At 49.7% G+C, this 15,706-nt stretch overlaps 1 protein-coding gene across 2 annotated transcripts in view; it reads right to left on the bottom strand.

Annotated features, from left to right (window-relative positions):
- Nucleotides 1-255: 255 nt before the first annotated feature.
- Nucleotides 256-15,706, bottom strand: part of LOC115156717 (neurotrypsin) — a 42,200-nt gene continuing 26,749 nt past the window's right edge. The window contains exons 9-14 of one of the 2 annotated variants that reach the window (XM_029704336.1): nt 2,286-2,509; nt 2,063-2,204; nt 1,615-1,899; nt 1,374-1,523; nt 935-1,206; nt 256-822 (exon numbers count right to left, since the gene is read on the bottom strand). In XM_029704336.1, coding sequence (XP_029560196.1) covers nt 512-822; nt 935-1,206; nt 1,374-1,523; nt 1,615-1,899; nt 2,063-2,204; nt 2,286-2,509 — 1,384 coding nt within the window. In that variant the 3' untranslated portion in view covers nt 256-511. The remainder of the gene's footprint in view (nt 823-934; nt 1,207-1,373; nt 1,524-1,614; nt 1,900-2,062; nt 2,205-2,285; nt 2,510-15,706) is intronic. The other variant, XM_029704346.1, reaches the window with a different exon arrangement.

Genomic DNA, 15,706 nt, shown 5'->3' with positions numbered 1-15,706 from the left:
TGCACACACCCCATAGCTAGAGTAATACACATGCACACACCCCATAGCTAGTGTAATACACATGCACACACCCCATAGCTAGTGTAATACACATGCACACACCCCATAGCTAGTGTAATACACATGCACACACCCCATAGCTAGTGTAATACACATGCACACACCCCATAGCTAGTGTAATACACATGCACACACAAGTCTATATGGTCAGGGGGGCAGAGGAAGATCTCTTCTCGTTCTTCTTCTCTTGTTGTATTTTTCCTCTTTCTCTCCCTCCTTTTCCAACATGTACTCCTCCTCTTCCATCATCTATCCTTCCTCCTCTTCCTCTGACAGTCACATGACACGGCCGGTGAGCTAATGGCGTGTCCTGGATCAGACGAGTGTGTGTGTGTTTATTGTGAGTGTGTGTATGCTGATTTTGTGTGTGTTCATTGTGATCGTGTATGTATATTTCTGTGCTGATCGTGTGTGTGTATGAATTGATCGTCAGTGTGTTTGTTTCAACTCGTCATGATTGTGTGTGTGTGACTTCCTCGATCCAGCCCCGGAACCGTCTGACCCGTGTGTAGAGCGCCGGGGTTGAGGGGTCGCTGCAACCGTAACCCCCGGAGACGATCCCGGTCAACACCCATCGCCCTCCCTCCCCCTGGCATACCAGCCCACCGCCCCAGTTGCCCTGGCAACCGTTGTTCCCGTGGAGACGACGTGTGTCAGGGGGGCTGCCGGCGCACAGCGTGCCGTGGGAGGAGTAACCATCGCCATAACGCTTCTTACACTGCCATGACGTCAGGAGGGGTACCCAGGACTGGAGCACAGCATCTGAGGGGGAAGAGGATATGTACAGTAGGGAGGAATAGGTTACTAACGTCTCAGCACTAAACCATATATCCTAAGAGGTTGTAGTTAAGAGGTAGTGGAAAGGGAGGCGTACCTGGGCCGTCCCAGCCAGCGGTAACCGCGGCAATGCAGGACAAGGGGGTCTTTCCCCCCGCAGCGTCCGGGGTGGGGAGGCAGGCGGCGTTGGTGTGAGGGTCAAAGGTCAAACAGTGATCCTTGGGGCTGGGCAGCCTCAGCAGGGCCAGGTCATGACCCCCAGGGCCCTGATCTGCTCTGAACTTTCTATGGACCACCACTCGCTCCGGGGTCAGAATTCGGTCAGAACCCCCCACGCGCACCACATACTGAGACGGGCCAATACCAAACCTGGGAGGGGGAAAGGGAGAGATAGCAGGTGTAAGTGTTTGGAAAACGGGGACATAAAATTAGATGGAAAGAAATGAAGGCTGAAAAAGAAGGTGTGAGCACTGAAAGTAGAAGAAAGGAATGACTAAAAAAAGGAAAGGAGAAAGGAAAAGGAGAGGAGGTCTCACCTGGTGAAGCAGTGAGCGGAGGCCAGGGCCCAGCAGGGAGAGATCAGAGTACCACTACAGATAGGATGGCCATCTTTCCCCTCAGAACCCAACCACACTGACACCTGCCATGGCCACGATGTCCTAGAGGAGAGGGGGAGGGGGGAGTGTCTGTGTGTGGTGGGTGTGCGCGTTAACTTATGTCTTCTCATGAGTCGTGTGATATTCTGTGTATCTACGCTGTACGTAAACCTTCTCTTACCTGAGTACATTCTCTCTTCCTCCTCCTCCACTCTTCCTCTCGTTCCCTTCCTCCACAATCTTCCTCACTCCACAGGTGAGCTCACTTGGCCTGGCCTTGCCCTCTGTTGCCCGGGGGGCGTGGTCACAGCTCACCCCTGCATCCTGTCTCCATCTGCAGCCGTCACGGCCCCGGCCCAGAGACGGACACTCCCCCAGGAAGTCCTCCTTCCCGGTACACCTCACCTGGTCCAGGTGGACAGGACCCTTCCCCCGACCGAACCCACCTGCTGCTACAGCATGACCACTGAGGTGGGAGGAGGAGGACAGGATGAAAAGGAGAACAGGAAAAGGGGGAAGAGTGTGAGAGTGAAAGACGGAGATCTAGAGAGATATTACAAATGCTGTATTAATTGAAGCTACAACACTCTTCAACACAAAGGTCTGTGGACACACACAGACACACTCACCTGTGGCCCAGCTGTCTGCAGACCACGGCAGCGTTCAGATCGTTCCAGCCTGAGTCACAGATACTCCCCCAGTCTCCATGGAGATAGACTTCCACACGACCTTCGTTATGGCTACCACCCCCAACCAGACGCAACAGAGGACCTGCAACACAAACATACTCGTACAAGCTAATGAAAAGGCCTGATGGTCGCTTGGCCGTATTGCTGTCGGAGTAAGCCTCACCTGTGGCAGGTGCAACAGCCGGCACCTCATTGGTCTCTTCCTCTTTAGCTCCGGCCCTGCATCGCACGCCCACGTCCTCTCCATGGGAACAATCGCTATGGCCCCAGGTGCCATGGCGACAGTCCAGCAGAGACGACTCCGTCCCCTCACAACGCACATCGTCCAACAGGACGATACCAGAACCCTCGCCAAACGTTCTGTCAGTCACCACCTCAGCATGCCCTCTAGAGGTGAAGATGAAATGACATCAACTTAAAAAGGTACAATGTGGTAGTTGTTGATGTGTAAACTGTTTACGATGATGTCACATTACTGAGTCTACATTTTAAACAGCTTTCTGGTTACAGGAATCATCAACGAGACTCTTCCCAGTGTAATCCCTAGGGCTGTGGCGGTCATGAAATTTAGTCAACCGGTTATTGTCATGCCCAAGACTGCCGGTCTCACGGTAAATGACCGTTAATTAACGTAGACAGTTAAGTGCCTCTGCGCATACAAGCCGCTGATGCAGACCTTTGAAACATTTACATTTTAAAAAGTTGAATAAATCTATTTAATATATACTATCACAATAAATCCTTGATTTATTTTATTCAGGTCTAAAGAAACATTATGACATGAAGAAAATGTGTTTCAGAAGAACAGAATATGGGTTGGCCTACTGTATGTTATCTGGCTATGCTCCATGCCATAGGCACTGGGACACAGGGCTTGTTCATTTAGCTGACATGATATGCTTATAAGTCCCGTGGCATTATTTTATATTATATGATTTTATAGTAAGAAGAATTTAATTGAACTTAACTTTCGGAGCAGAGTGAGCATATGAAGTGTCTACGTTGAGTGTAAAAGTGAACATTTGAACCAGGTCCTATATGCTATATTTACAGTTATTTGGCAACTATGTGAATGATACAAACCTTAGAATGTCTTAGAAATCAAAACATATATGGGCTGCATGATGTGACTATAGGCTATTCTTGCCCTTTGTGCTGTTGTCTGTGCTCAATAATGTTTGTACCATGTTTTGTGCTTCTACCATGTTGTGTTGCTACCATGTTGTTGTCATGTTGTGTTGCTACCATGCTGTGTTGTCATGTGTTGCTGCCATGTTGTGTTGCTACCATGTTGTTGTCATGTGTTGCTACCATGCTGTGTTGTCATGTGTTGCTGCCATGTCGTGTTACGACCATGTTGTTGTCAGGTGTTGCTACCATGCTGTGTTGTCATGTGTTGCTGCCATGCTGTGTTGCTACCATGTTGTTGTTATGTTGTGTTGCTACCATGCTGTGTGATCATGTGTTGCTGCCATGTTATGTTGCTACCATGTTGTTGTCATGTGTTGCTACCATGCTGTGTTGTCATGTGCTGCTGCCATGCTGTGTTGCTACCATGTTGTTGTCATGTGTTGCTACCATGCTGTGTTGTCATGTGCTGCTGCCATGCTGTGTTGCTACCATGTTGTTGTTATGTTGTGTTGCTACCATGCTGTGTGATCATGTGTTGCTGCTATGCTTTGTTGTCATCTTAGGTCTCTCTTTATGTAGTGTTGTGGTGTCTCTCGTCGTGATGTGTGGTTTGTCCTATATTTATTTTTTATTTTTAATCCCAGCCCCCGTCCCGCAGGAGGCCTTTTGCCTCTTGGTAGGCCGTCACTGTAAATAAGAATTTGTTCTTAACTGACTTGCCTAGTTAAATGAAGATTAAATAAAAATTAAAAAAATTAAAAATATTGGGCTCTGTTCCTTGCCCCAGGCCACACACGCTCTTCTGTCATCAAATTATCATATTTTCACTATTCTCAATTTAATCTTGTCTTTACTAATATGTCAAATTTGTTTCGATTTAGAATGGCCCATTATCAAATGGGCAGGAACAGGGCAGGGGAAAAACAACATGTCATTCATATGCACTGGAATAGCGAATGGAGGACGCTTTCCTGCTGGTTCAATACTCCTGCTCCGTGAGAGCGCTCTAACTCTGTACTAACTCTGTACTAACTCTGTACTAACTCTGTACTAACGCTGTACTAACTCTGTACGCCATGAGAGCGCTCTAACTCTGTACTAACTCTGTACTAACTCTGTACTAGCTCTGTACGCCGTGAGAGCGCTCTAACTCTGTACTAACTCTGTACTAACTCTGTACTAACTCTGTACTAACTCTGTACGCCGTGAGAGCGCTCTAACTCTGTACTAACTCTGTACTAACTCTGTACTAACTCTGTACGCCGTGAGAGCGCTCTAACTCTGTACTAACTCTGTACTAACTCTGTACTAGCTCTGTATGCCGTGAGAGCGCTCTAACTCTGTACTAACTCTGTACTAACTCTGTACTAGCTCTGTACGCCGTGAGAGCGCTCTAACTCTGTACTAACTCTGTACTAACTCTGTACTAGCTCTGTACGCCGTGAGAGCGCTCTAACTATGTACTAACTCTGTACTAACTCTGTACTAACTCTGTACGCCGTGAGAGCGCTCTAACTCTGTACTAACTCTGTACTAACTCTGTACTAACTCTGTACGCCGTGAGAGCGCTCTAACTCTGTACTAACTCTGTACTAACTCTGTACTAACTCTGTACACCGTGAGAGCGCTCTAACTCTGTACTAACTCTGTACTAACTCTGTACTAACTCTGTACGCCGTGAGAGCGCTCTAACTCTGTACTAACTCTGTACGCCGTGAGAGCGCTCTAACTCTGTACTAACTCTGTACTAACTCTGTACTAACTCTGTACGCCGTGAGAGCGCTCTAACTCTGTACTAACGCTGTACGCCGTGAGAGCGCTCTAACTCTGTACTAACTCTGTACGCCGTGAGAGCGCTCTAACTCTGTACTAACTCTGTACGCCGTGAGAGCGCTCTAACTCTGTACTAACTCTGTACGCCGTGAGAGCGCTCTAACTCTGTACTAACGCTGTACGTCGTGAGAGCGCTCTAACTCTGTACTAACTCTGTACGCCGTGAGAGCGCTCTAACTTTGTACTAACGCTGTACGTCGTGAGAGCGCTCTAACTCTGTACTAACTCTGTACGCCGTGAGAGCGCTCTAAATCTGTACTAACTCTGTACGCCGTGAGAGCGCTCTAACTCTGTACTAACTCTGTACGCCGTGAGAGCGCTCTAAATCTGTACTAACGCTGTACGCCGTGAGGGCGCTCTAAATCTGTACTAACGATGTACTAACGCTGTACGCCGTGAGAGCGCTCTAACTCTGTACTAACGCTGTACGCCGTGAGAGCGCTCTAACTCTGTACTAACGCTGTACGCCGTGAGAGCGCTCTAACTCTGTACTAACTCTGTACGCCGTGAGAGGGCTCTAACTCTGTACTAACTCTGTACGCCGTGAGAGCGCTCTAACTCTGTACTAACTCTGTACGCCGTGAGAGCGCTCTAACTCTGTACTAACGCTGTACGTCGTGAGAGCGCTCTAACTCTGTACTAACGCTGTACGTCGTGAGAGCGCTCTAACTCTGTACTAACTCTGTACGCCGTGAGAGCGCTCTAAATCTGTACTAACTCTACGCCGTGAGAGCGCTCTAACTCTGTACTAACTTTGTACGCCGTGAGAGCGCTCTAAATCTGTACTAACGCTGTACGCCGTGAGGGCGCTCTAAATCTGTACTAACGCTGTACTAACGCTGTACGCCGTGAGAGCGCTCTAACTCTGTACTAATGCTGTACGCCGTGAGAGCGCTCTAACTCTGTACTAACTCTGTACGCCGTGAGAGCGCTCTAACTCTGTACTAACGCTGTACGCCGTGAGAGCGCTCTAACTCTGTACTAACTCTGTACGCCGTGAGAGCGCTCTAACTCTGTACTAACTCTGTACGCCGTGAGAGCGCTCTAACTCTGTACTAACGCTGTACGTCGTGAGAGCGCTCTAACTCTGTACTAACTCTGTACGCCGTGAGAGCGCTCTAACTCTGTACTAACGCTGTACGTCGTGAGAGCGTTCTAACTCTGTACTAACTCTGTACGCCGTGAGAGCGCTCTAAATCTGTACTAACTCTGTACGCCGTGAGAGCGCTCTAACTCTGTACTAACTCTGTACGCCGTGAGAGCGCTCTAAATCTGTACTAACACTGTACGCCGTGAGGGCGCTCTAACTCTGTACTAACGCTGTACTAACGCTGTACTAACGCTGTACGCCGTGAGAGCGCTCTAACTCTGTACTAACGCTGTACGCCGTGAGAGCGCTCTAACTCTGTACTAACGCTGTACGCCGTGAGAGCGCTCTAACTCTGTACTAACTCTGTACGCCGTGAGAGCGCTCTAACTCTGTACTAACGCTGTACGCCGTGAGAGCGCTCTAACTCTGTACTAACGCTGTACGCCATGAGAGCGCTCTAACTCTCTACTAACGCTGTACGCCATGAGAGCGCTCTAACTCTGTACGCCATGAGAGCGCTCTAATACTGTACTAACGCTGTACGCCGTGAGAGCGCTCTAACTCTGTATGCCGTGAGAGCGCTCTAACTCTGTACGCCGTGAGAGCGCTCTAACTCTGTACTAACTCTGTACGCCGTGAGAGCGCTCTAACTCTGTACGCCGGGAGAGCGCTCTAATACTGTACTAACGCTGTACGCCGTGAGAGCGCTCTAACTCTGTACGCCGTGAGAGCGCTCTAACTCTGTACGCCGTGAGAGCGCTCTAACTCTGTACGCCATGAGAGCGCTCTAACTCTGTACTAACGCTGTACGCCGTGAGAGCGCTCTAACTCTGTACTAATGCTGTACACCATGAGAGCGCTCTAACTCTGTACTAAAGCTGTATGTCGTGAGAGCGCTCTAAATCTGTACTAACGCTGTACGCCATGAGAGCGATCTAACTCTGTACTAACCCTGTACTAATGCTGTACGCCATGAGAGCGATCTAACTCTGTACTAACCCTGTACTAATGCTGTACGCCGTGAGAACGCTCTAACTCTGTACGCCGTGAGAGCGCTCTAACTCTGTACTAACGCTGTACGCCGTGAGAGCCGTGAGAGCGCTCTAACTCTGTACGCCGTGAGAGCGCTCTAACACTGTACGCCGTGAGAGCGCTCTAACTCTGTACTAACACTGTACGCCGTGAGAGCGCTCTAACTCTGTACTAATGCTGTACGCCGTGAGAGCGCTCTAACTCTGTACGCTGTGAGAGCGCTCTAACTCTGAACGCCGTGAGAGCGCTCTAAATCTGTACTAACGCTGTACGCCATGAGAACGATCTAACTCTGTACTAATGCTGTACGCCGTGAGAGCGCTCTAACTCTGTACGCCGTGAGAGCGCTCTAACTCTGAACGCCGTGAGAGCGCTCTAAATCTGTACTAACGCTGTACGCCATGAGAACGATCTAACTCTGTACTAACCCTGTACTAATGCTGTACGCCATGAGAGCGCTCTAACTCTCTACAAACTCTGTACTAACTCTGTACGCCGTGAGAGCGCTCTAACTCTGTACTAACGCTGTACGTCGTGAGAGCGCTCTAACTCTGTACTAACGCTGTATGCCGTGAGAGCGCTCTAACTCTGTACTAATGCTGTACGCCGTGAGAGCGCTCTAACTCTGTACTAACGCTGTACGCCATGAGAGCGATCTAACTCTGTACTAACGCTGTATGCCATGAGAGCGATCTAACTCTGTACTAACCCTGTACTAATGCTGTACGCCATGAGAGCGATCTAACTCTGTACTAACGCTGTCCTAACGCTGTACGCCATGAGAGCGATCTAACTCTGTACTAACTCTGTATGCCATGAGAGCGCTCTAACTCTGTACTAACGCTGTACGCCATGAGAGCGCTCTAACTCTGTACTAACCCTGTACTAATTCTGTACGCCATGAGAGCGCTCTAACTCTCTACTAACTCTGTACTAACGCTGTATGCCATGAGAGCGCTCCAACTCTGTACGCCGTGAGAGCACTCTAACTCTGTACTAATGCTGTACGCCGTGAGAACGCTCTAACTCTGTACTAACGCTGTTCGCCGTGAGAGCGCTCTAACTCTGTACTAACGCTGTACGCCATGAGAGCGATCTAACTCTGTACTAACCCTGTACTAATGCTGTACGCCGTGAGAGCGCTCTAACTCTGTACCAACTCTGTATGCCGTGAGAGCGCTCTAACTCTGTACTAACTCTGTACGCCGTGAGAGCGCTCTAACTCTGTACGCCATGAGAGCGCTCTAATACTGTACTAACGCTGTACGCCGTGAGAACGCTCTAACTCTGTACGCCGTGAGAGCGCTCTAACTCTGTACGCCGTAAGAGCGCTCTAAATCTGTACTAACGCTGTACGCCTTGAGAGCGATCTAACTCTGTACTAACCCTGTACTAATGCTGTATGCCATGAGAGCGCTCTAACTCTCTACTAACTCTCTACTAACTCTGTACTAACTCTGTACGCAGTGAGAGCGCTCTAACTCTGTACTAACGCTGTACGCCGTGAGAGCGCTCTAACTCTGTACTAACGCTGTACGCCATGAGAGCGATCTAACTCTGTACTAACCCTGTACTAATGCTGTACGCCATGAGAGCGCTCTAACTCTCTACTAACTCTGTACTAACTCTGTACGCAGTGAGAGCGCTCTAACTCTGTACTAACGCTGTACGCCGTGAGAGCGCTCTAAATCTGTACTAACGCTGTACGCCGTGAGAGCGCTCTAAATCTGTACGCCGTGAGAGCGCTCTAAATCTGTACTAACGCTGTACGCCATGAGAGCGCTCTAACTCTGTACGCCATGAGAGCGCTCTAATACTGTACTAACGCTGTACGCCGTGAGAACGCTCTAACTCTGTACTAATGCTGTACGCCGTGAGAGCGCTCTAACTCTGTACGCCGTGAGAGCGCTCTAACTCTGTACGCCGTGAGAGCGCTCTAACACTGTACGCCGTGAGAGCGCTCTAACTCTGTACTAACGCTGTACGCCGTGAGAGCGCTCTAACTCTGTACTAACGCTGTACGCCATGAGAGCGATCTAACTCTGTACTAACCCTGTACTAATGCTGTATGCCATGAGAGCGCTCTAACTCTCTACTAACGCTGTATGCCATGAGAGCGCTCTAACTCTGTACGCCGTGAGAGAACTCTAACTCTGTACTAACTCTGTACGCCGTGAGAGCGCTCTAACTCTGTACGCCATGAGAGTGCTCTAATACTGTACTAACGCTGTACGCCGTGAGGACGCTCTAACTCTGTACGCCGTGAGAGCGTTCTAACTCTATACTATAGCTGCATGCCGTGAGAGCGCTCTAACTCTGTACGCCGTGAGAGCGCTCTAACTCTGTACGCCGTGAGAGCGCTCTAACTCTGTACTAACGCTGTACGCCGTGAGAGCACTCTAAATCTGTACTAACGCTGTACGCCATGAGAGCGATCTAACTCTGTACTTATGCTGTACGCCATGAGAGCGCTCTAACTCTCTACTAACGCTGTATGCCATGAGAGCGCTCCAACTCTGTACGCCGTGAGAGCGCTCTAACTCTGTACTAACTCTGTACGCCGGGAGAGCGCTCTAACTCTGTACACCATGAGAGCGCTCTAACTCTGTACTAACGCTGTACGCCGTGAGAGCGCACTAACTCTGTACGCCGTGAGAGCGCTCTAACTCTGTACGCCGTGAGAGCGCTCTAACGCTGTACGCCGTGAGAGCGCTCTAACTCTGTACTAACGCTGTACGCCGTGAGAGCGCTCTAACTCTGTACGCCGTGAGAGCGCTCTAACTCTGTACGCCGTGAGAGCGTTCTAAATCTGTACTAACGCTGTACGCCGTGAGAGCGCTCTAAATCTGTACTAACGCTGTACGCCATGAGAGCGCTCTAACTCTGTACTAACCCTGTACTAATGCTGTACGCCATGAGAGCGCTCTAACTCTCTACTAACTCTGTACTAACTCTGTACGCCGTGAGAGCGCTCTAACTCTGTACTAACGCTGTACGCCATGAGAGCGCTCTAAGTCTGTACTTATGCTGTACGCCGTGAGAGAGCGATCTAACTTTGTACTAACCCTGTACTAATGCTGTACGCCATGAGAGCGCTCTAACTCTCTACTAACCCTGTACTAATGCTGTACGCCGTGAGAGCGCTCTAACTCTGTACTAACGCTGTACGCCGTGAGAGCGCTCTAACTCTGTACTAACGCTGTACGCCATGAGAGCGATCTAACTCTGTACTAACCCTGTACTAATGCTGTAAGCCATGAGAGCGCTCTAACTCTCTACTAACGCTGTATGCCATGAGAGCGCTCTAACTCTGTAAGCCGTGAGAGCGCTCTAACTCTGTACTAACTCTGTACGCCGTGAGAGCGCTCTAACTCTGTACGCCATGAGAGCGCTCTAATACTGTACTAACGCTGTGAGAACGCTCTAACTCTGTACGCCGTGAGAGCGCTCTAACTCTGTACTAACGCTGCACGCCGTGAGAGCGCTCTAACTCTGTACGCCATGAGAGAGCTCTAACTCTGTACTAACGCTGCACGCCGTGAGAGCGCTCTAACTCTGTACTAACGCTGTACGCCGTGAGAGCGCTCTAACTCTGTATGCCGTGAGAGCGCTCTAACACTGTACTAACGCTGTACGCCGTGAGAGCGCTCTAACTCTGTACGCCATGAGAGCGCTCTAACTCTGTACTAACGCTGTACGCCGTGAGAACGCTCTAATTCTGTACTAACTCTGTATGCCGTGAGAGCGCTCGAATTCTGTACTAACGCAGTGAGAGCGCTCTAATTCTGTACTAACTCTGAATGCCATGAGAGCGCTCTAATTCTGTACTAACGCTGTACGCCGTGAGAGCGCTCTAATTCTGTACTAACTCTGTATGCCGTGAGAGCGCTCTAATTCTGTACTAACTCTGTATGCCGTGAGAGCGCTCTAACTCTGTACACTATGAGAGCGCTCTAACTCTGTACTAACGCTGTACGCCGTGAGAGCGCTCTAACACTGTATGCCGTGAGAGCGCTCTAACACTGTACGCCACAAGAGCGCTCTAACTCTGTACGCCATGACAGCGCTCTAACTCTGTACTAACTCTGTACTAACTCTGTACACCGTGAGAGCGCTCTAACTCTGTACAAACTCTGTAAGCCGTGAGAGCGCTCTAACTCTGTACTAACGCTGTATGCCATGAGAGCGCTCTAACTCTGTTCTAACTCTGTACTAACGCTGTATGCCGTGAGAGCGCTCTAACTCTGTACGCCATGAGAGCGCTCTAACACTATACTAACTGTATGCCGTGAGAGCGCTCTAACTCTGTATGCCGTGAGAGCGCTCTAACTCTGTACACCATGAGAGTGTGCTCTAACACTGTACTAACTCTGTATGCCGTGAGAGCACTCTAACTCTGTACTAACGCTGTACTAACTATGTATGTCGTGAGAGCGCTCTAATTCTGTATGCCGTGAGAGCGCTCAAAAGCTGTACTAACTCTGTACTAACTCTGTATGCCATGAGAGTGCTCTAACTCTGTACGCCATGAGAGCGCTCTAACGCTGTATGCCGTGAGAGCGATCTAACTCTGTACTAACTCTGTACGCCATGAGAGCGCTCTAACTCTGTACTAACTCTGTACGCCATGAGAGCGCGCTAACGCTGTACTAACGCTGTACTAACTCTGTACACCGTGAGAGCGCTCTAACTCTGTACGCCATGAGAGCGCTCTAACGCTGTACTAACGCTGTACTAACTATGTACGCCGTGAGAGCGCTCTAACTCTGTACGCCATGAGAGCGCTCTAACACTGTTTTAACGCTGTACGCCGTGAGAACGCTCTAACTCTGTACGCCGTGAGAGCGCTCTAACTCTGTACTAACGCTGTACGCCGTGAGAGCGCTCTAACTCTGTACGCCGTGAGAGCGCTCTAACACTTTACTAACTGTGTACGCCGTGAGAGCGCTCTAACAATGTACTAACTCTGTATGCCGTGAGAGCGCTCTAACTCTGTTCTAACTCTGTACTAACGCTGTATGTCGTGAGAGCGCTCTAACTCTGTACGCCATGAGAGCGCTCTAACGCTGTGCTAACGCTGTATGTCATGAGAGCACTCTAACGCTTTATGCCGTGAGAGCGCTCTAACTCTGTACTAACTCTGTACGCCATGAGAGCGCTCTAACGCTGTACTAACTCTGTACGCCATGCAAGCGCTCTAACTCTGTACTAACGCTGTACTAACTCTGTACTAGCTCTGTACGCCATGAGAGCACTCTAACACTGTACTAACACTGTATGCCATGAGAGCGCTCTAACGATGTACTAATGCTGTACGCCGTGAGAGCGTTCTAACTCTGTACTAACGCTGTACGCCGTGAGAGCGCTCTAAATCTGTACTAACGCTGTACGCCATGAGCGCTCTAACTCTGTACTAACCTTGTACTAATGCTGTACGCCATGAGAGCGCTCTAACTCTCTACTAACCCTGTTCTAATGCTGTACGCCGTGAGAGCGCTCTAACTCTGTACTAACGCTGTACGCCGTGAGAGCGCTCTAACTCTGTACTAACGCTGTACGCCATGAGAGCGATCTAACTCTGTACTAACCCTGTACTAATGCTGTACGCCATGAGAGCGCTCTAACTCTCGACTAACGCTGTATGCCATGAGAGCGCTCTAACTCTGTACGCCGTGAGAGCGCTCTAACTCTGTACTAACTCTATACGCCGTGAGAGCGCTCTAACTCTGTACGCCATGAGAGCGCTCTAATACTGTACTAACGCTGTACGCCGTGAGAACGCTCTAACTCTGTACGCCGTGAGAGCGCTCTAACTCTGTACTAACGCTGCACGCCGTGAGAGCGCTCTAACTCTGTACGCCGTGAGAGCGCTCTAACTCTGTACGCCGTGAGAGCGCTCTAACTCTGTACGCCGTGAGAGCGCTCTAACTCAGTACTAACGCTGTACGCCGTGAGAGCGCTCTAACTCTGTACGCCATGAGAGCGCTCTAACTCTGTACTAACGCTGTACGCCGTGAGAACGCTCTAATTCTGTACTAACTCTGTATGCCGTGAGAGCGCTCGAATTCTGTACTAACGCCGTGAGAGCGCTCTAATTCTGTACTAACTCTGAATGCCATGAGAGCGCTCTAATTCTGTACTAACGCTGTACGCCGTGAGAGCGCTCTAATTCTGTACTAACTCTGTATGCCGTGAGAGCGCTCTAATTCAGTAATAACTCTGTATGCCGTGAGAGCGCTCTAACTCTGTACTAACTCTGTATGCCATGAGAGCGCTCTAACTCTGTACTAACGCTGTATGCCGTGAGAGTGCTCTAACACTGTATGCCGTGAGAGCGCTCTAACTCTGTACTAACGCTGTACGCCACAAGAGCGCTCTAACTCTGTACGCCATGACAGCGCTCTAACTCTGTACTAACTCTGTACGCCGTGAGAGCGCTCTAACTCTGTACAAAATCTGTACGCCGTGAGAGCGCTCTAACTCTGTACTAACGCTGTATGCCATGAGAGTGCTCTAACTCTGTTCTAACTCTGTACTAACGCTGTATGCCGTGAGAGCGCTCTAACTCTGTAAGCCATGAGAGCGCTCTAACACTGTACTAACTCTGTATGCCGTGAGAGCGCTCTAACTCTGTATGCCGTGAGAGCGCTCTAACTCTGTACACCATGAGAGCGCGATAACACTGTACTAACTCTGTATGCCGTGAGAGCGCTCTGATTCTGTACTAACTCTGTATGCCGTGAGAGCGCTCTAATGCTGTACTAACTCTGTATGCCATGAGAGCGCTCTAACTCTGTACGCCATGAGAGCGCTCTAACGCTGTATGCCGTGAGAGCGATCTAACTCTGTACTAACGCTGTATTTCATGAGAGCGCTCTAACTCTGTACTAACTCTGTACGCCATGAGAGCGCTCTAACGCTGTACTAACGCTGTACTAACTCTGTACGCCGTGAGAGCGCTCTAACTCTGTACGCCATGAGAGCGCTCTAACGCTGTACTAACGCTGTACTAACTATGTATTCCATGAGAGCGCTCTAACACTGTATTAACGCTGTACGCCGTGAGAACGCTCTAACTCTGTACGCCGTGAGAGCGCTCTAACTCTGTACTAACTCTGTATGCCATGAGAGCGCTCTAACTCTGTACTAACTCTGTATGCCGTGAGAGCGCTCTAATTCTGTACTAACTCTGTACGCCATGAGAGCGCTCTAACACTGTACTAACGCTGTACGCCGTGAGAGCGCTCTAATTCTGTACTAACTCTGTATGCCGTGAGAGCGCTCTAATTCTGTACTAACTCTGTATGCCGTGAGAGCGCTCTAATTCTGTACTAACTATGTACGTCGTGAGAGCGCTCTAACTCTGTATGCCGTGAGAGCGCTCTAACTCTGTACACCATGAGAGCGCTCTAACTCTGTACTAACTCTGTATGCCATGAGAGCGCTCTAACTCTGTACTAACGCTGTACGCCGTGAGAGCGCTCTAACACTGTATGCCGTGAGAGCGCTCTAACTCTGTACTAATGCTGTACGCCACAAGAGCGCTCTAACTCTGTACGCCGTGAGAGCGCTCTAACTCTGTACAAACTCTGTCCGCCGTGAGAGCGCTCTAACTCTGTACTAATGCTGTATGCTGTGAGAGCGCTCTAACTCTGTTCTAACTCTGTACTAACGCTGTACGCCATGAGAGCGCTCTAACACTGTACTAACTCTGTATGCCGTGAGAGCGCTCTAACTCTGTACGCCGTGAGAGCGCTCTAACTCTGTACGCCATGAGAGCGCTCTAACACTGTTCTAACTCTGTATGCCGTGAGAGCGCTCTAATTCTGTACTAACTCTGTATGCCGTGAGAGCGCTCTAATGCTGTACTAACTCTGAATGCCATGAGAGCGCTCTAATTCTGTACTAACGCTGTACGCCGTGAGAGCGCTCTAAATCTGTACTAACTCTGTATGCCGTGAGAGCGCTCTAATTCTGTACTAACTCTGGATGCCGTGAGAGCGCTCTAACTCTGTACACAATGAGAGCGCTCTAACTCTGTACTAACTCTGTATGCCATGAGAGCGCTCTAACTCTGTACTTACGCTGTACGCCGTGAGAGCGCTCTAACACTGTATGCCGTGAGAGCGCTCTAACTCTGTACTAACGCTGTACGCCACAAGAGCGCTCTAACTCTGTACGCCATGACAGCGCTCTAACTCTGTACTAACTCTGTACTAACTCTGTACGCCGTGAGAGCGCTCTAACTCTGTACAAACTCTGTACGCCGTGAGAGCGCTCTAACTCTGTACTAACGCTGTATGCCATGAGAGCGCTCTAACTCTGTTCTAACTCTGTACTAACGCTGTATGCCGTGAGAGCGCTCTAACTCTGTAAGCCATGAGAGCGCTCTAACACTGTACTAACTCTGTATGCCGTGAGAGCGCTCTAACTCTGTATGCCGTGAGAGCGCTCTAACTCTGTACACCATGAGAGCGCTCTAACACTGTACTAACTCT

This window comes from Salmo trutta, chromosome 2 (assembly GCF_901001165.1).
Source record: "Salmo trutta chromosome 2, fSalTru1.1, whole genome shotgun sequence".
Taxonomy (NCBI): domain Eukaryota; kingdom Metazoa; phylum Chordata; class Actinopteri; order Salmoniformes; family Salmonidae; genus Salmo; species Salmo trutta.
This window is presented reverse-complemented; position numbering and strand designations above follow the sequence as displayed.